Source organism: Macrobrachium nipponense, chromosome 1, assembly GCF_015104395.2.
Source record: "Macrobrachium nipponense isolate FS-2020 chromosome 1, ASM1510439v2, whole genome shotgun sequence".
NCBI classification, from domain to species: Eukaryota; Metazoa; Arthropoda; class Malacostraca; order Decapoda; family Palaemonidae; genus Macrobrachium; species Macrobrachium nipponense.
Genome location: NC_087200.1, coordinates 174,741,629 through 174,763,368, shown reverse-complemented (window position 1 = coordinate 174,763,368; position 21,740 = coordinate 174,741,629). Strand labels below are relative to the sequence as shown.

General features: G+C 42.0%; 1 protein-coding gene across 4 annotated transcripts in view; it reads right to left on the bottom strand.

Moving 5' to 3' along the window:
• The window catches only part of LOC135219863 (sortilin-related receptor-like), a 253,800-nt gene that overhangs the window by 151,918 nt on the left and 80,142 nt on the right, over window positions 1-21,740 (bottom strand). For all 4 annotated transcript variants that reach the window (XM_064256986.1, XM_064256983.1, XM_064256984.1 and 1 more), the window contains exon 3: window positions 15,483-15,608. Coding sequence is in view for 3 of the 4 variants with exons in the window: in XM_064256983.1 (XP_064113053.1) it covers window positions 15,483-15,608 (126 nt within the window). In the remaining variant the exon portion in view is untranslated. The remainder of the gene's footprint in view (window positions 1-15,482; window positions 15,609-21,740) is intronic.

Sequence of the window (21,740 nt, the reverse complement as noted above, 5' to 3'; positions counted from 1 at the left end):
TATATAAAACTTTATGTAACAGCTAATTTTAAATGTGCAAACATTTCGACAATCGCACAAAAAAAATTCCGATTTTTTCGGAAGAGTTACCGCGCGAACGTAAGGAAAATGTTTTTTTTTTTTTTTTTCATAAATTCACCATAAATCGAAATATTGTGCTAGAGACTTCCAAGTCGTTGCAAAATGAAGGTAAATGATTGAATATTACTAGAATATAAGAGTTTTAGCTTACAATTGCGTTTTTCGACCATTTCGGTAGAGTCAAAGTTGACCAAAAGTTGAAATTTTGCACTTAACGTTATTTATATGAAAATATTTCAAAACTGATAAAAGCTACAATCATGAGTATTTTTTTGTTGTATTTTACATGAAATTGCGCACATTTCCATATATAATACTTCATGTAAAGGATAATTTAAAATGGTGCAAAAATTATGTCAAAGTGACGAAATAATTTCCGAGATGTGTCACTGATACTTTTTAGTGCGATAAGAAAGAAATTCGCGCTTGCGCGCCTGCGTAACAATTGTAAACAAAACAACGCCTTGATCCGTGAACTCCCAGCATCCCCCAAGGCGCGTGATTCAAAAGTTTTCGGCTGGTAGGCCTATAAGTATTTTTCCGCGAATTTTTAAAAAAACTTTTTTGAGCCGACGTATGATACGTCCAATCAGCATACAGGAGACATTTTGACTCGACGTTTAATACGTCCAATCGGCGTAAGAGGGTTAATTAAGATACAAATCGGCCCTGCCAGGGGCACCAGGTGAATTACAAAACTTGTTGGGTAGCCACCACCGGACCCAAGGAAAAAGTGTCCAAAGACCTGTGGGCATCGTCCTTTAGGTTAAAGGAAGTGAACATGGACTGATGCAACCAAGAACTAGTGTTCAAAATTCTATGAACAGACAAGTTTTTCTTAAATGCCAGAGAGGAACTTAAACCTCTGAGATCCTAGCCTGCACAGACTCAGTGACAGAACTATCAAAAGATAAGTAAGCCTGCTTAATCGTCTTACACAACCAGAATGAAATTGTGTTCTTGGACGCTTCCCTTCTGGACCAACCAGTGCTAACAAGAAGTCTACAGCAACTAGGTCTTAGGTAATGAGTCTTCAGATAGCATCATAGTGCTCTTATGGGTCAAAGCAAGAGCTCTTTTAGATCGTTGTCTATAAAGTCATTCAGTGAGGGAATGAAAAACGAGGCAAATCTGTTATCATACACCGAGGGGTTCTGGGTCTTTGCCACAAATTTCGGGACAAATTCAAAAGCCACAGACCCCAACCCCTGGTGTGTTTAACATCATAACTCAGGCCATGAAGCTCCCCAACTCTTTTCAAAGAAGCCAAGGCCAACAGGAAAACCGTCTTTAGAGTCAGATCCCTGTCTGATGATTGACACAGGGAATCAAAAGGAGCTTGAGTAAGACTTCTCAGGACTAGAGAAAGATCCATGAGGGGCAGCTTGAGTTCCCTTGGAGAACAGGACTGTTTGAAACTCCTGAAGAACAAGGAGATTTCCCAGGTTGAAGAGATGTCTATGCCTTTCTGATGGAACACCAAACACCTCTGATAGCTGAAACAGAAAGACCTTTCTCATCCCTAAGGAAGATAAAAAATCCGCTATCCGCTGAACAGAAGCAGAGTGGAGAGAAACCCCATCAACAAGACCAATCACAGTAGAAAGCCTATTTCCCATGGTAAACTGCCGACGAGGATTTCCTGAGATAACTGGACATTCGTCCCGCAGCCTTTTGACAAAAATCTCTCACTCGAAGGAGATACTTGATAGTCTCCAGCCATGAAGTGAGAGGGACTCTACTGATTGGTGAAATCTTTCGACATGAGGTTGGCAAAGAAGTTGTTGCCATGGGGGAATCTCTCTTGGAACCTCTGACAGAATAGACAGAATGTCCGGGAACTACTCTGCTTGAGGCCACAGAGGAGCCACCAATGTCAACCTGAGATTTTGAGAACTCATTAACCTGTTCAGAACTTGACGGATCAGGGAAAACGAAGGGAAGGCGTACACCTCAAGGTTGTCTCAAGGGTGCTGTAAAGCGTCCTCTGCTACAGTAAGAGGATCTGGGACCACTGAACAGTAAATCTCCACCTTACTGTTGAAGCGAGTAGCGAAGTGGGCTATCATAGGCCTTCCCCAAATGTGAAAAAGCCTTTCCACCATGTCCTGATGCAGAGACCACTCCGTGCCCAGGATTTGGTTCCCACAACTGGCAGAGAGCCCCACTGAGTTGTCGATAGCCCACTGCTGCAACTCAACTGTCAACAAATGGAGCTAACGAGACACCAGGCCCCCTACTTGTTCACATAGGCAACCACTGTGGTGTAGCTGGACATATGCACAACCGAATGACCCTCTACCCTCTCCTGAAACTCCCACAGACCCAGGAAAGCTGCCTTTAACTACAAAATGTTGATGTGCAACAGCTTTTCCTTCGCACCCCAAGTGTATTAGACAAGGAGATCTTCCAGATGAGCACCCCAACCGTTGATGGAAGCATCCAGAAACAGGAAAGTCTGGAGGGGGAGAACGCAGAGGGATTCCCACTGTGAGATTTTGGTCGTCCAACCTCCAGTGAAGGTCTTTTCTCACCTCCTCTGACAGAGGAACTCTGCAGAGGGGAATCCCCTGCCATGGACCAGAAGTCCTTCAGTCTCCACTGCAGAGACCAGCTTTTCCAGAGAAGACAAAATCCCCAGAAGGACCTGCCTCTGGTGAGCTGGCTGTTCGGGCTGTTACAGGAATAAGCGTGCCACTAACCGCAACCTCTCCAACCTCTGGTCCGACGGAAAAAACCTTGATGCCACTGTATCTATATCCATACCCAAATAGAGAGCTCTCTGGCTGGGAACCAGATTGGACTTCTCCAGGTTTACTACTAGGCCAAGCTCCTGACAAAGCTGAAGAAGACAATCCCTGTCCTGAATTAGTTTCTCCGTGGAACTTGCCAAGACCAGTCAGTCATTGAGGTATATTAGTAGGCTAATCCCTTGAACATGAGCCCATGTCATGACTAGGGCAAAGACCCTGAGGCGCCGTAGTCAATCCAAAGCAAAGAACTTTGAATTGGAAGACCTGCTCTCCCAGAGTGAAGAGAAGGAACTTCCTGGACGAAGGGTGGATCAGAATCTAAAGTATGCATCCTTCAAGTCTATTGACAGCAAGAAGTCGTTGTCTCTTATAGCTCCAAAAACTGTCCAGGGCATCTCCATCCTGAACCTCATCTTTTACAAAGTGATATAAAATGGAAAGGTTGATTACTGGTCTCGTCACACATAGCCTTCAGATCAAGGAAAATTCAACTGTGAAACCCCGGTGAAGGATACTGTACTTCTTCCACCACACCCTTGTTCAGCATCTCCAACACTTCCTCTCGAAGAGCTAAATACTTCAGGGAGTCGTAATCATGAGTAAGATTGAGAAGGGGTCTGTCTGAGAGAGGAGGAGAGAAGTCGAAGGGTAGCATATACCCCACCCGAAGACCATCTACTGCCCATTTCTCCGCTCCATGCAACAACCATTTGGCCCAATAGCCCGCAATGCATCCCCCTACCCGTGGCAACGGAGAGGGAGAGATGTCCAATCTACCGACGACCCTCTCTGCTCCTTCTTTTAGAGCCCCTCCCAAGATTGTAGGGGCAGGATTGATTGGGATGCTGATGCTGTCTTGCCTTTGGCTATGAGAAGGACTGAGGGACCCTCACAGAAGCCAAACGCCTGGACGACTTGACAGGAGAAGACCGTCTTGCCTGCCGTTACGGAGGGGGAGGAGGAGGAGGATGAGAACGAACCTCCGACTTAGACTGCCTGATGGACCCAGCCTATCCTTACTATCTGCTCATTGCCGGCTGATCACATCTAAAAGGGTGGGGTAAGGGGTGGACTACTAAGAGTCAACTCTCACCTGTGCCACTGGTGGAGAAACTCTCACCTGTGCCACTGGTGGAGAATGCAAATACCTGACTGATCCACGATACTTTCTTAGTCTTCCAAAGCAGTAGTTGTGTGAGTGTTTCCTTTTTCTTTTTTAATTTAAATTCCTATTACTAGTCTCTCTAATACACTATCCCCTGGACCCTCCTGACTCTTTGGCACCGTTGACAACCTTAGGCTTGGATCCCTTTGCCATCCCCAACCTCCTCCAATGAAAACAACAATGATTCTTTGATTGTTACTACAAGCCCTTATGTACTTCAGAACAAAACAAAGAATAGCAGATTTAATAATAGAAATACGAATGTTAATCCTAACACTGGAATTTTACTTGGATCTCAAGAACCTGACACTTACAATATCTTTCTCTTGACATTGATAAAAACATAAGAGAACTGAATATATTTGATGTTCATAGAGATATTGTGAAATGCATTGGTATTGGCAGAGAACCAAAGATAGCCTCTCAAGGTGAAAGAAGCTTGCTTATAGAAGTTTCATCACCAGATGATAGTAGAAAATTATTGTCTATTAATGCTGTAGAAGGCAGCACAGCAAAATGCACTCATAAAACAATGAATCAATCTAAAGGCGTAGTGAATAGTGCTGAACTCCTACATTATTTTGAGGACCCTCTCTGAAAAGAATTTGCTGATCAGAAGGTGGCTGATGCAGGACAAAACAAGAAAAAAAGTATTGGGAATGTTACATCCAACACCCACTTTAATACTCCCCTTTGATTGTTTGAGACTCCCTAAATTTCTGAAAGCTGCATGGCTTCACCTGCCAGTTAAACAATACATTCCCACTCCCAGAAGATATTTCCATTGCCAAATGTTTGGCCATCTGATTACAACGTGTAGGAAAAAAGAAAGGTGGAACCAGCTATATGCTTTAAATGTGGAAGAAAAGACAATGGGAATTGTGAGCTTACTCCATGCTGCCCTAATTGTGGGGGAGGCCATAATACTACACATAAATCATGTATCAAGTATGTCATTGCAAATGAAACTTTGTATTAAAACTCAAGAGCACATTACCTTTAAAGAGGCAAGACAAAAGACTGCTGAAATTCAACACCCAACAGTTATTTGCTGATGTAGTAAAAGGAAATGGGGAAAGACAAAAGAAATTGAATCTCAAAAAGTCTAATGAAGATAATGAAGAAAAAATGGATGCTGGGATAATTGTCAACAAGAGGACTTTAAGTGAAGAATCTGTAACAATGCCTGAATCAAAAGCCAAGCAACTTGAGAAAGGAGATACATCCGCAGAAAAAGTTAATGAGTCAGAACAAAAAATTAAACCCTCATCATCTTATGGTTCAGATGAACCTCATAGAACATCTGAATTAATGGAAAAATAACTCAGCCCATATTCCCACCAATCTCATCTTACAAACACAGCAGCAACAAATGTAGAACCTAAGGCAGACAAAATGTCACACTCAGATCAGCTTGGTTTAGACAATAAAACATATTAGTTGAAAATGTAACCCAGTTACTACAAGGGCCGAAGATACTACTAAGGAAACTGCTGCTTCAAATGCCATCACGAGCAATCACTTGGTACAATCAAATGACCCACTAAGTACTCCATTGACGTCTGGAACTGTACCAAAAGTCCATCACAAAACTCAAATGTCATCTGCAAAGAAAAAGCATAACAGAACAATCTTGAACAGAGGATCATCCTCTAGAAAATAGAAACTTTCTCTGCTATATTACAATGGAACTGCCAGACTTCCGGCTAAATATAGAGAGCTATTATGTTTGATAAATATACTCATAACCCAGTATGTTTAGCTCTACAAGAGACATCATAACCCAGTATGTTTAGCTCTACAAGAGACAATGTTAAGCAACAACAAAATGCTTACTCTTAAAGAGTATTTTGCATTATAATCCCAATTCCCTTTACAGGGAAATTCGGGGGGAAGTGCTCTTCCTGTAAGACAAGAATTGATTCACAAAGGTCAAAAATACCATTGCAAACTCAATTACAAGTGTAGCAGTTAAAATTCACTTAAAAAAGACACACAATTTGTTCATTGTATCTCCCTCCTAATAACCCAATACTTGAACGACAGTTAACACATTTGTATGAACAGCTACCTCGACCATTTCTTGTATCGGGAGACTTTAATGGTCGACATGAACTTTGGGGTGACATTTTAACATATCCAAAGAGGCAACCTTATCTTATCATCAACAGATAATTTAGATGTGACTCTTTTGAATACTGAAAAACCCACCCATTTTTACATTCAGACTGGTACATTTTCATGTAATTGACTTATCTATCACCTGTTCTGATACATTCATAGACTTCAACCGGGAGGTGTTGGATGATCTATACAGAGGCATGGAATTATGAAAGTCTTGCATGAAATTGGTCTGCATGCTGAACTACCACTTTTTATTAGTTTCTTTTTTTAAATTGTTATTTTATAGTCAGAGTTGGTAGTACTTTGTCTAATTTGAAAGAACAAGAGGAAGGAGTACCAAAAGGAAGTGTGTTAAGTGTTACTCTGTTTGCCTTAGCCATAAATGAGATAGGCTTTAAAATTCCAAAAGATGTAATGTCAACACTGTTTTGCTGATGATTTATCTATTTTGTGCGTTGCATCTAAAATGTCTGTTGCAGAGCAAAAACTTCAGTTGGTAATAAATAGTTAACAGTTGGGCCGAGCATGGTTTTAAATTTTCCTCTACCAAAAAACTGTCGTTATGCATTTCTGCTGCACCAGAGGGGTTCATCCAGACCATGATGTGTTTTTAAATGGACATGTGTACAGGAAACAAAATTTTTAGGCCTCGTCTTTGATAGCAAGTTAACATGGGAAACTCATCTCAGAAGCCTCAAAGTCAAATGCATGAAGGCATTAGATGTTTTGAAAGTCTTAAGTCATACAAAATTGGGAGCTGATAGAAAGCACTTGTTCCATGTTTATAAAGGCCATGGTTGCTTCAAAATTGACATATGGGTCAGAAATCTACACATCAGCAACTGGAAGATTAGATACCTTGAATGCAATTCATCACAGGGGAATTAGAATAGCAACAGAAACCTTTAGATCCTCCCCAATATCTAGTTTATTAGTGGATGCAGGTGAAGCCCTAGATTGGATAAGGAAATTTACCCTGTTGAAATATTGGTACCGCATACAGAGAAATCCTGAGTCCTGAGCCTATAATACAGTTTTTTAAAGCAATTTTTGTATTCACAAAAGATACGCTTCATATCCAAAGCCCTTTGGGTACAAGGTAAAATGTTCCTTAGAGGAGCTTTATGTAATAAAAAAGAAAAGTAACTCCAGTAAAATTTTCAAGATTCCCTCCATGGAAGTTGCCCTCCGTGGAATATTGTAAATGGTTTTCTGGTTGCAAGGCAGATTGTTCAGATGTTATTCTTAAACAGAAATTCCTTTTGCCATGCTGGAAAGCATGATAACTCGAAGCAAATCTTTACTGATTGCTCCAAATCCAGTGCAGACATTGGGTTTGGAGTGGTATACCCTGACAGTAGTATTTGTGGTACACTACCAAGTTCTGCTTCCATCTTTACTGCTGAACTTATTAGCATTTTAACAGCACTAAAGAAAATTGTTACTTTAGGAGATAATTTTACTATTTTTAGTGATTCCAAGAGTGCCTTGGAAGCTTTGACATCTTATAATCCAGTACACCCTGAGGTACTGGAAATAATAGAATGGTTGTTTTTATTAAAACAAAAACAGAGGATAGCCAACTTCTGCTAGGTTCCTTCACATGTTGGCATTGTAGGAAATGAACGAGCCGATGGACTGGCAGGTACATAAAATAATCCAGGAAGTATAGCAATTCCATGCTCAGACTACTTTCCTGAAATTAAAAAGACAGTACAATCAGTTTGGCAATTTTATTGGACAATAGAGAGCAATAATAAAATGAGAGAACTTTCTGATGTAATCAACCCCTGGCTTTATATGTTTGAAGACTGTCGGAGAGAGACTGCCCTATGTATGTTATGGATCGGCCACATACGGATTACTCATGGTTTTTTATGAACAATGACCCTCAACCATTTTGTGAGAATTGTCTTGTTCCCCTCACAGTAAATCATTTGATAGTAGAATGTCCCAGCTTAATGTCATTAAGGAACCGTCATTTTAAGGCAGTTGGAAGAACGGACTATAAACTGGATGCAATTTTAGGAGGAGATTTTAGTGAGGATAGCCTTTTTAGTTTCCTTCAAGAAGCAAGTCTCCTTGAAAAAATTTTGGTTAATTTGGTCATGATGTTTGAGTTTGTGTATATGTGTTAGCGTATATAATTTTGGTTGGTAGATCTAGTGTACCTATCCGCGGCTGCCCAGAGTATGGCAGTTGCGGTTTTTCTATGCAGTTTTACCTCCTGAACAAGAATTTTTTTAAGTAATATTTATTTGGACGAATGTAATTAACCCCCATGGGGCCAGTACTAAAGGTAATATTTCAGAAGCACTCTGCACTGGATATTAAAATAAATAATCACCTACGTGGAAAGAGCATGTGAAAAGCAATATAAAAAGTATAGTCGCCTCTAACTTACTTTCTTACGCAATCAAAAGCAGTTCCAGTTACTCATTATTGGCTGAGAGGTGTGATATCGTTATGACGTCATGGGTTTCATAACCAATTACGAACGACTTTAGTCGAAAACTAAGTTTCACTAGCATTTCAGCGGAGTAATAAAGTTACCAGTCCAGTGTCCACTGGTATCCTTGTTTGACTGAATACTCGAATAATGAAGCAAAAAACGGCATTTTGTCTTCCTGTACCTATGGAAGAGGCAGTGGCTGGCCCTTCCGGCATTAATTTTGACAGACCTTCGATTTCGTACCATTGTTTGCAGTGCAATGTGGGTTATGGTGAATTTTATCATTATTTGTCTAGTGGTGGTAAAGAAGTTGTGATTGAATATGCTCAAAGACATAATTTAATTCTAAAGCAAAAAAAACTGTGAGTGTTGTGGAGCTACTATTTGTAGGATGACTACAACAGGAACGCCTTTAGGTGTGATCCGCCACGGTAATTAGCCTTACTGTAACCCTGTGGCTAGTGCGCGCAGCGCAACATTACCTCTTGCCGTACATGCCGTGCTTGCCAAGAATCTTTAATGCGGATAAGGCGCGAAGCGCCGTTCCGCTACGGCCTTACTGACAGCACACACACATCGATCGTCGCTGATATGTAGTCGCTCCCTACTTTGTTTGTTGTTGTTGTTTTGGCGGGATCACAAGCTTAAGAGCAAGCAGCAAATCTCCCCAACATAAACTTAATCTGTCTGTTTACCAAACCCACCCTCAATCACAGTTTCCTCTTTACACTACAAAATACAGCAGGACAATTGACCCATACCTACATACAGAACAAAAAAACACAAACAGGTACTCACCTCTGGCTTCTGATACTCAGGGCTAGGCTGTGCTGTCCACTGGATATAGGCTATAGGCTAGCCGACACACAACCACCGCCGACAACCAAACACAAACCAACCACCCGAGACCCACAACCCCACAACAACTCAATAACCCAACAAATCACTGCAGACGCACGCCAACAGCCCGAAAGAACACGACAACCACACGACTTCCCCCAGCACAACAACCCGCCAAAACCAACACTGCCCCAACCCCCACTCACACACACCGAAAATGCACTCCCAACCTCTTCAACTTCACCAAAACCAGCAGACACACGCATAACAACCTTACAACACCAAAATCAATCAAATACCACAAAACCAACTAACAACCAACAGACAAATGCTGCCAAACCAACTCTGTGAATTCACTAACTGCCTTGCTTCTCAGACTCGTAACAGACTTCCACTGACATACTACAGAGCGCCACAACAGACATGCTTCCGACCACCATTTAACCACTCCCATTTATTCTTCCACCAATCTCTCTCTCTCTCTCTCTCTCTCTCTCTCTCTCTCTCTCTCTCTCCACACACACACACACAACTTTTGGAGACGTCAAATATAAACTACTATCATTACTCCTCCATAGTATCACTTCTTAGAAGCTGGCTTGATGGAAGACTTCTTGACTTGTCTTGAGGAAGGGTCAAATTAGTTCTTGGTCTTGCATCTGGTCTAGTTCTTCCCCCTTGAAAGGGCTGAGACTGCAAAGGGGAGAAAGACTTGGACGAAGAAGCCATAGGTTCCTTAGGTCATCTGGTACTGTACTAACAAGTCTGTGGACTTATACATGCATGTCTGAGAGAACATCTTTCACCATGTCCTGAGGAAAAAGGTGAGTTTTGTCAAACGGCAAGAATAACAGAACCGACTTCTGAGTAGAGGTGACCCCTTTTTTACCAGGGAAGTCACCTTGGGAGGAGGCAGACACTCCCAAGGAAGGAGCTTCACCCTTAGCGTATAAACCATATCTTTTCTCAAGAAGCTTTGAAGGAGGGAACGTGAAAGTAGCTTTCCCTTGTTCCTTCTTACTGGCTAGCCACTCCTCAACCTCTTGAAGGCTCTTCTTAGATGATGAAAAGAGAACCATCTTGGGAAGTCTGCCCTCAGAAGATTTCCCCATAAGGAAAGTAGAGGCTGGAGCCACTGAGTTGCAGGAACAAAGAAGGCAGGATAATTACCCAATAAAACTTTAGCAACAAAGCATAGGCTGAAGAGGGAGCTGTCTCTTACTCTATTGCTTCCTCTTCCGACAAAATTGGGGACAAGGTATTATCTTTATTCTGAGAGGCTGTGGGTTTCTTCTTAAAGTTCATCAACTCCTCTAACTGGGATTTAAGAGGTGCCAATAATGAGCTGAAGAAGGGGATTTTGGTGCCTGTTACACACCAATGGCACTGAGCCCCCAACTATGGGCACAGAGCGGTCTTAGGTAAGTGCTGAGAGAACAGGTGCAGGCACCGAGCGGCCAGTTGCGGGCACCCAGCAGTCCGAATAAGCAGACAGACGAACAGGTGCGGGCACCAAAGAGTCCAAAGGAGATGGGCGCTCAGAAGCAGAAAAAGCATCCACTGCCAAAGAGAGGTGCTTAACATGTAAATCCAGGCACTTCTGAGGGTGGAATTCGCTTGAAACCCGATAACATCTCTGGACTATCCAAAGTTTGGGAATGATGAGTTGCAGGACAAAGGTTAAAGCTACGGGAGGGCTGAGGACTCACTAATCTCCTTATACTACATCTTAACAGGAGGAGGAGAACCATCAGCAGGTGCAGCATGCTTTTTCAGGGGTTTGGAGACTGAAGGTCTATGGCGATGAGGGCTCCTGTCTGGAGAAGAGTCCATCAAATCTAATGACAATCGTTTTGGACTGAAAGAGGTGCCTTTCCAATTGCACTCTATCGACACCTGGGTATGATCAAGAGGCACGACAGAGGGGGCAACTGTCCATGGGCAAACCCCACCGGCCTCCCTAAGACTTCCAGTATGTCTTCTCCCCAAGGCAGGAGAGTGGGACAGGGACCTTCATCTAGGAGAACCAGTGGGACAAACCACCACCTCCTCAGAAATCACAGCACTCTCACTAGGCACTACACTCTCACTTTTGAGAGACAACCTCTCCACAAAAGGCCTGAAAGAAGTTCCCAACTCCATAATTGAATCCATTATTTCCTCGCCTCCCAGCAACACAGAAGTGAGGGTGCGACACAAAGTCGAGATGGCCATACCTACCCAGGTGTTAACTGGCCTCTCTCCCTCGGTTGAAGTGCCCTCATCACCTATACAACGTTCTGAGGGGACCGTTGGACTCCCATCCTCCTCTCCCTCCCAAGTGCCTCCGTATAAGATAGACCTTCAGTGACATTCACCAGACGTTGTGAATCTCCCAGCCCCATCTCTCCCCCCCGGCCCCCCATCGTGGATGTGAATGAGAGTGATCATGAGCGGTCTGCCAGCTGGCAGACACAAACAAGCAGAAAAAAGAAAAGAACCTCTCGTTTGGCTGCTGGACCGGAGCCCAACATTTGTTTTTCTCTTCACCCAAAACCTGAGAAGAGACGTCACGTAGCAATTCACAATCTGCGATCATCATTGATGCTAGACGCCATAGTGGAGAGTCAAGTTTCTTATGGGCTCCGACCCCCTAATCTCCCACAAACTCCCATGCAAAAGTAAACATAAAGTGGCTTACAGGATTACATGCCTATTTTCAACACTTTGATGTTCTTAAAGGTGAGAATTTCAGATCCAATACGTATAAGAGTCTCAAGATATAACCTAATCCGGGACCAAGCCCCAAGGGGAACTTACTGACACCCCAAGCAGGGTCACTCCCACTGCAAGTGGCAGCTAACCTCCCACGGCGAGTGACTGCCCACACCCCTTGGCTAACCCCCCATCCTCCCAAATGATCAGCGCTTTCATCTCCCACCTTTGTGAGTAGTCAAGGATGCATTAGATATAATCTCTTGGAATATTTTTGGCCTCATGTGGAACATTCCTCTCCTAAACATGCTCTGCAAAAACTTCAAAGGCATCATTGCATTGCAAGAAACACTCCTCTGGCCACATGACTTTGTCATCTGCGATTCAGTGCATGAAGACTTCAGAGCCTTCTCGACTTCATTGTTGCAAGTTACAGACCAAATTGTAGCCGGTCGCCAGAAAGGGGGGCCTTTCTTTCCTGTGTCACAAATTGTTAGACAATATGGTAGTGATGACCTACTGGAGTGGCAGATTGCTAGGGCTTCAAGTGACAGTAGGGGACTCCTAAAATCCTAATAATTAATGTTTATATGCCCTGGGAAAATAACAATAATTTTGATCAATCCTGCATGATCCTAGGTTAGTTACACATTATTATTCACGATTCTCCTGCTGATCATATTTGTATAATTGGGGACCTTAATTCTCACCCCACAAAACAATTTTATAATGAACCTACTCGCTTCTGTCCTCCCTCCCTCCTACTCATGTGTACAAAAAGAGCAGACACAATTACAACCTCCTGGCTGGACCATTCCATCACATCTCCACAATCTCATGATTCTATTATCACCTGCAATATTCACTACGATCTTGCAATGGGCTACAATCACATCCCATTACAGGTGTCATTCAGTACCCCATCCCTCCCTACCATGAACCCCCTAACTGACTGCCCACCAGCTGTAAACTGGGATTTTAAAAACCAACAGAAAACCAGATACTTTAGGGTGACCACGGAAACCAGGTTGTGGTCAATAGTTCAACCGGCAGACGCCTTACTTTGTACTAACATAAATTGTAGAACTAACCACCACGGGAGGGATCTGAATGAATTCTATTTGAACATAATTTCCGCTATGCTTGCTTTGGGCTGGGCTACCTTTAGATTTCATCAAGGTAATTCTCGTAATATACCTGGATGGAATGACTTGGTTGAAGAAATTATTTTACTGTGGAGGCAAACTGGTAGCCCAAGGGAAGGACACTGCATTACAGAGACAGGCGATAGCGCAGTTCAAACTTGCTCTTAAACACTGCAGATTAAATAAAAAACAACTAAGAGCCGATGCAATGTCTAGAAACTTAGAACCCAGTGATTATCCTTGTCTTTGGAAAGATATCCAGTCCTTAAATCCCAAAACTAAAAAGCACTCTAATCGGATGCTCTGTCAATGAAACAACTATAAACAACCTCTGTTACGCTGACGATGTGGTTCTGATTTCCCAATCAGTGCAAGGTCTCCAACAACTATTTGACACTTACCGCCAATATGCAGAGGAATTTGATATACTATACAACGAAACCAAGACCCAGTGCATGTTGCTGCTCCCAAGATCGCTTAAGCATATTGCAGAACCACAAATTTTCCTTGGAAATCATTGGCTGGAATTCGTGCACGAATTTCCGTATTTGAGTCACATTATCACGGACAACCTAAAAGATATGGCGTACATTGAACAGAGGTGTCATAAACTATGTGCAACTGGCAATATGATTGCAAGGAGGTTTGCCTTCTGTCACTGAGATGTGAAACTGCTGCTCTTCCTTCCACTCGTACTGCTACAGTATTTATGGGTGTTCCCTCTGGACGAACTATACCCGAAAGACTATGAGACATATCACTTTTGTGCACAATGAAATTTTGAGATGCCTCACAAACACTCCTTGCTACCACTCCACCACACAGATGTTCACAGAAAACTGCCAGGACAACTTAAAAATCATTATAAGGCAAACAATGTCCAGTCTGATAACCCAAGTGAGAAACAGCAGCAATTCGCTCATACAAAGCATCCTAAGGAGTGAAACAAGACGAAGATCTAAGTTGTGGGAAAGCTGGGAAAATGAGGTGTTTGTTCCCTAAATGACTTCATCTCTATATTGGCAAGGTGTCCTCTGCAGAATCTGTCATTACATATTATTATATTTATACGATAACTGTTATTGCTGATATTTTACTTTTTCATTTTTACTATGAATATTATAAAGTTAAAGTTTTTCTGCACTCAATTTTTGTATTTAGCCCTCTGGACCAGACTACTCTTAACCACCTAAGGTCTCTAATCAGAATTTAAGTTATAATAATCTGTGACTAACTATTATACTCTCAATGCATTTTTTTTTCTCCAATATTATTACTGTTATTACCAGTATTATGATTACTCTCCTTTATACTACTTCAGCAATTGTGTGGATATTGCTGTTTATTCCTTCTTTTTTATCATGTTATTTCATGTATCTAGATTGTACATGTTTTGTGTGTGTTACTGTCTGTATTTTGTATATTCCATGTACTTGCCCTGAGCTGAAATAAAGGATATTATTATTATCATTATTACCATTACTATTATTATTATTATTATTATTATTATTATTATTATTATTATTATTATTATTATTATCATTATTATTAGCAAGAAAATAAAATTTCTGATCAAACTTTAAACAGAGATTGGCAACGGTGTCAGGATTAGAAGCGTAGGTGCCTGGAATCAGAGTTACGGGTAAAGGTGTAGGAGGGCTAAGGATTGGGGAAGTGATAGGAGGTGAGCAGGAATAGGTAATTCCTCAACTACTTTAGGTGAAGCCTCTTCGACACTCTTCTTTTAGCCCTGAGTTTCTGCTCCTTTTCCTATCCCTAGTTAATTTATCCAAATGAGATTTCAAAGCTTTCTGCTTAGATTCATCCCAATCCTCACACTGAACAAGTTAACTCCCTTGAACATTCCTGACCACTACACTTATTACATTTGGTGTGCAAATCATAAGAAAACTTAGTGAGCCTAGTTTTACAACTCTCCACACAATATCTGATGCTAGAAGAGCTTAAATCAGACATAATACTGCCAAAAACAAGTACCAATGTTAAGTCAGGAGCCGGCAGCAAACGAATTGGTTTCTCTTGCAGTTTTATGCCCATTGTTCCTGAAAGTGGGCGAGATCCCATCCACCTCCACTAGCGATGGTGGCGCCGCCACCACATTTGTTTTTTTTTGAAATTTTGTACTGCTGTGGTAGGAAGCTTTCAGCTAATGTAATTACCTGGTAAGTTACATATGTAAATGTAAAAATATGATACACACTACATACCACATGCTTCCTCATCATCTCCATATGGACAGTCTTGAAAAGAATCACATCGCTGATTGTGACAAATAGTGAATCCATCAACACATATAAATATGTCAGCTCCATGGCACCCACCACTTTCCAACCCTGGAGATGGAAAATTAAAAATTCATATATTACTTACTGGGTGTGTACTTCTTTTCTGATAAAACATTACATTGCAATTCTAACACACATACACGTATGTGTTTATTTCATTTAAGATTTATAAAATATTACTAGGAAACTCCTCACTAAGTCTAATGCCTCACAATGCCTAATGCGCATGCTGTAGTGGTAACTTGAGTCTTTATCAATACATATACCTGAACTGACAGATCTACTGAATGTAGAACTGCCCATTCATGAATCATTACAGGTAGGTTGGCACAGAGGATGTTACTTTGTTCCCCCTAGTTTGCTGATGTAGGCCTCTATTGTCATGTTACTGTTCATAAACTACAGAATAGTCTATTACCTTGTTTAAAACAAAAGCAGAGCTACCCGTTATAGAGACAAAGCATGACTGTAAATAGACTACCAAAACTGATCTAGTTGCTCCATTCCAGAGAGGACGATTAGAGGCACTTCCTTGAGCTTGGTTATGCAGGTGTCTTCTGGGAATGCTCTTAGTTCTAACAGTCAGAAGCATACCTAGATATTACTTCTGTTGTTTTGGAACAAGGTTGGATTTCTAACAATTTATTACAAGGCCTACTTTTGCACAAGTCCAGAAACAATCCTGGTCTTGAATCAGATGCTGACAAGCTGATGTTAGGATTAAACAAGGTACATCTGAAGACATATATGCACCTCTTGAATGGTCCGAGCCCGAACCAAACTGAACCATACTGTGAATCTTGAAAAACGGGAGGCTTCCATCTTGAGTGCAGTCTGATGAACAAACTCTTTCAAAAGGCAAGGTTGATTACTGGCCTATATTTTCTGGTTGCTTTGTCCATGAGAAAGAACGGACTTTAAAAACTTACAAGTAGTTAGTCTGTCCCTATCTCTCCAACACCTTTCTCCTACATTGCTTTTACCTGATCTGTCAGGATAAGAATGGAAAGGAATGGTATCCTGTAAAACATACATAACCCAAAGTTCTGCCTCCAGTTGCTGGCCAACTGAATGGAGGATCTGTTGGAGTCTCAAAGTTTCTGTTCCCTCGGACTGAGGCTGGAGGATGCGATAGGACCAGTGCTGGGCTGACACCAAGGACAGATTAGTGCACCAGGCTGTGTCTAAGTTGGAGTCTCATCCTCGGAGATGTCTGGCTCCTCCTCCCCCTGCCCAGCAGCAGTCACAAAGATCGTCGCCTGGTAGGCCGTCGAGGAATTTGGTTTCAGCCGGGCCTCCCTGTTTGTTCCAGCCTAGGTCAGAGGAACAACATCCCTTTTCGTTCCCATTCCTTTAAGCCGAGAGGGGCCCCCAGAGGCAGAGAGGCAAAGGGCCTGTCAGTAGGTTAGGCGCCTCTCCCTCTCCTGTGCCACTGGTTGGGGGGGGGGGGGGGGGGGGGGGGGGGGGGTTGCCTGGCGGGGCCATTGGGGCCCAGTGGCAGAGTTATGGGGCAGAAATGGGTGGTAAGAAGTCCTTCAGGTGGGGTACTTACTGCCATTCAACTCTCTCTCCTCTCTCAGACAAGCCGTAGCTCGGTAGGGCGTAACCTCCAGATTCTCTGAAGTTCTTTGCTCTTCAGGAGGAAATGCAGTAGATGCTGGACAAGGATCCAATAGAGGAAGTGGTGCGTCCGTCTCCAGGGCTTTACAGTAACATCTATTTGGTGCCCAAGGTGTTGGGAGGTTGGAGACCTGTGATCGACTTATCCACCTTGGAATCTTTTCATCAGGAAGTGTTACGGACCCTGTGATCTCAGAAAACAATGTTACAGTAAGTCGAAATATACCTGGAAAGGGGTCAACACAATGTTACGGCCTCTGAGGGAGGTCCGCTTCAGGTTCGATATGAAATAATAAAAAAAAAATTATCAACACAAACAGTTGAAACTGGGGATACGAATACAGAAAGAAACACTAACACAACAAAGGTTTATTTACAAGCTTAATAACAAAGATAAATGCAGAATGGTATCTCCTATTTACATAAAAAGATAGAATCTACACTGCATGTACTGGGGGAACAGTGAGGCAATTAAAATACTTGCTAATCGATTTGGTAATTCGACACGTGCTGGCTTCAAAAAAGTAGATCGGCGATTGCGGACGTCCTCTTGACTCCGTATTGCAGAAACTAATCTTCTTGTAAGGCAGGAATTCCCCAACACCTGTAACTGGACCTTTTCTTCTCTGAAGTCTGCTCGACGTCGAGAAAACACGGCCGTCCACTCCTGAAGACGACCAGACCAATATCTAACCAACTCTCGAACAACTCTTCTTTTGATTGATACTTCGTCGGTTCCTTTTTCTCTAGTCTCTCTCTGACGATCACTGCTGCTGATCTCTCACTGATAATCTGATCTGTGGCTCTGTGACTAACTGGTGATCTCTCTCTTTTAACCGATCTCTCTCTCGCTTCTACGATCACTGCTCTCCAAAGTTCGTTCATCGTATTTATACGGCACTCTGGGGCGGAGGCCTACCGGCGAACGTCACCGACTCCAGGGATTTCTTAGATGGGAATCTAGACGAGGTATTGCATCAGAAATCGCGGCGTTTTCTCACGTCCCGACGAGATCCACAACACTCCTGCCGATCCTAGAACAGCCGCGAGCATAGACGCCTCCAACAGTGGCGCTAAAGCCTCCTTGCTGCCGAACTTCTCGAAAATGCGTTCTCCTTTCCTTTATCTTTCTTTGCTATGAAGCAATTACCATCACACGCCCCCCCAAAAGAGAAAAAAAATGAAATCAACTGATTTTATTTTTTTTATTTTTCTAAAGAGAAGCAAGAATTAAACAGCGGGGAAACAATTCTGCATAAAGCTTTAATACTTTTTCATCCACTCAACCACTCGTGCCAAAACAGAAAACGGCTACTAGACTACTCATTCTGAGAAAAATCTCTAAGAGGCTACTAACTATAACATTATCCTTCTCTCTTACTTTTTCCGTTTTTCTGAACTCTGATTAAAAACTTCGAATTCTTAAGCACCTCAGAGTTTTTCTCAAAGCTAATCTCACTCAGTAACACTGTTACACGGGCGGAGGCCACGGCACGGGCGTTGTTTATAATTCTGAAGCAAAATTACGTTTACTGACTTTGCTCTACTCTTACCCAACTTAATTCTATGATATATACCCCTTTCTTCTCTAAAACTGAAAAAAGAACGTCAAAATTATGAGATAAAGAGGAACCTTCTTTCTGGACTCATACTAAAACTTTATCTCTTACACACAAAACTTCTCTCTTTCGCTCTAAGATCAGGTCTTTCTTCAGTTTTCCCCTTGACTTCCGTTCGGGTTTTCTTTCGCTAAGTGCCAAGCGCTTCCGTTCTTCTCCACAAGCTGCCAAACATCTTTTAGATTGTTTTTAGAATACTCAAGATTAGTTATGCAATCATCTCTACCCTTACCTCTAGGCAAAGTTCCGAACATATTTTATAATTACATTATCAAAAGATTCGCCTACTGAAGGAATATTACACGACTGAACTCAAGGAATTACTTGAATCGGTTTCCCTGCAATTTGATATTCAAGACCAGCTTAAAAACATATCTCTTAAAACATACATCATTTTTCATTTTAGGCCAAAAGTACGCCCTACTAATACACTTGAAAGTTTTATTCACTCCCAAATGTCCTTGCTCATCATATGCTAACTTCAAAACTAGCTCACGAAGCTTCCTAGAACTACAAAATTGTTCTGTGACTTCCCCTTTACTACCTGACTCCGGTCGAACATGACACAAAATTTCGTCCTTTAAACAAAAGTTTCCTTACACACATCATTGAGATCACCATCCAGCTCATACTCAAAAATTCAGGTTAGTGTCTCATCCTCTTTCTGCAACTTGACTAGCTCATCCTTATCCAAAACGTTAGAGCCTAATTCATCACTGTAACTAGTACTAGATACTGGCGCATTTACTACGTTACTCTCGACAGCTACGCCTTCCCCTTGGTTCTCTCACTGTCAACCTCGATAGAGTCCGGTCTCTCAGCCACGCTCATGCTAAGATCAACCTCGTACTCTATCACACTCGTTCGAATCCACGAACTCACTCACGTTCGAATCCACGAAAATCACACTCGTTCGAATCCACGAACAAATTATGACCGTAGTCTACGTCTGTACCTAAACCCGACCTAGTTACTACCATTTCAGGCACTGGAATAACATTCCTCACAACAGGATTCACATTCTTCGGATAAAGCTAAGTCATTACCGACAATAATGTCAACGCCTTCGACGGGCAAACTGTCCACAACTGCAAGTTTTACTTCTCCTGACACACCTGACTTTCTAAATTCAACAATTCAACAAAGGACAAAGAACACAAGTGTTAGGAAATCCACCTAACATAACTTTCTCTTCCATATTGATTTCTGCCCTGTTCGGCACACACTCTCTTCGAATCAGTGAGACAGCAGCCCCTGTGTCTCGAAGCAAGACCACTTCTCTCGAATCTACTCCTCCAAGAGAGGAAACTACGCCTTCCGACAGAAATTCACCAAAAACTTTCCTAGTTTCTCTCATCACATCATCCCTACTTGACGAAAGGTTAACTAGCGATACTGGTTTCTTACCGTCCTTCCTTTCTGCTGCACAATTTCTCGCTAAATGCCCTTTCCCATTACATCGGAAACAAGTTAATTCTGAGCCACTAGATGCCATTCTACTCTTACAAACCTTAAGACGTATGACCAGGTTTTCCGCATGTATAACAGGAATAGTCACTTTTACTCGCATTGCTATTACTAGGACTGAAACCTTTACTGCTTTGTACTCAACCAGCCAACGAAGGATCATTTCGTTTTCTTACTAACACTCAAATTATGAGTTAGACTATATTCGTCAGCTAGCCTAGTTGCTCCTGCAAAAGATACTTCTCGCCTATCCTCTATATAAAGTTTAATCTCAGGGGATACGTTATCTTTGAAGTTTTCTAAAAACACTAAGTTCTTCAAAACTATCAAAATCATCAACTTTAGCAGAAGTTAACCAATCAAAAAAACAGCCTATCTAACTTCTTACCGTATTCTACATACGTAATATTTTCATCCTTTCTCAAATTTCTAAATTTCTTACGGTACGCCTCCGGTACTAGCCTATACGCGCTAAGAATGGTTTCTTTCACGATATCGTAATTATCACATTCCTCCTTAGACATGCAACTATACACAGTAAGCGCCCTACCACTCAAAACTGACTGCAAATATAAAGTCCACGTTTCTTTAGGAGAACCTACTCGTTCCATTAACTTCTCAAAACACAGTGAAATATGTCCATAACATCTTCCTCATCAAACTTTGGTACTAATTTTAGCACTGCATTCATACCTAACGTATCAGCTTCGTTTTCGTTCTCGCCTGACCGACTGTTACGAGTACTTTCCCTTAACCGAGCAATTTCCAACTCATGCATACGCTCTTTCTCTCTCTCTTCCTGCTCATGCATACATACTTTTTCTCTCTCTTCCTGCTGCATTACCAACATCTCTCTCTCTTGCTGCATTCTCATTACTTCTCTCTCTTGCTGCATCTTCATTGCTTCTCTCTCTTGCTGCATCTTCATTGCTTCTCTCTCTTGCTGCATTTTCATTGCTTCTCTCTCTTTCTCTTGCTGCATTTCCCTCTCAGCTGCTCTTTCCTCTCTCTCATACTTTTCTCTTTCTTTCTTCTCAACATACTCACGGAGATCATTCCCCTCTAGACCTAGTAGCTACCTGACTCAATAAACTCTTTCACCATCTCACTCATTCTGATTCTTTCTATATTCTCCCTGTTTCAAACTGTTAAAGTGTTGATAGCCTAGGCAAGGTCGCCACAAATGTTATGGACTGTGAGATCTCTCAGAGACAATGTTACGGTGTCGAAATATCCTGGAAAGGGTCAACACAATGTTACGGCCTCTGAGGGAGGTCCGCTTCAGGTTCGATATGAAATAATAAAAAAAAATTATCAACACAAACAGTTGAAACTGGGGATACGAATATAGAAAGAAACACTAACACAACAAAGGTTTATTTACAAGCTTACTAACAAAGGTAAATGCAGAATGGTATCTCCTATTTACATAAAAAGATAGAATCTTACACTGCATGTACTGGGGGAACAGTGA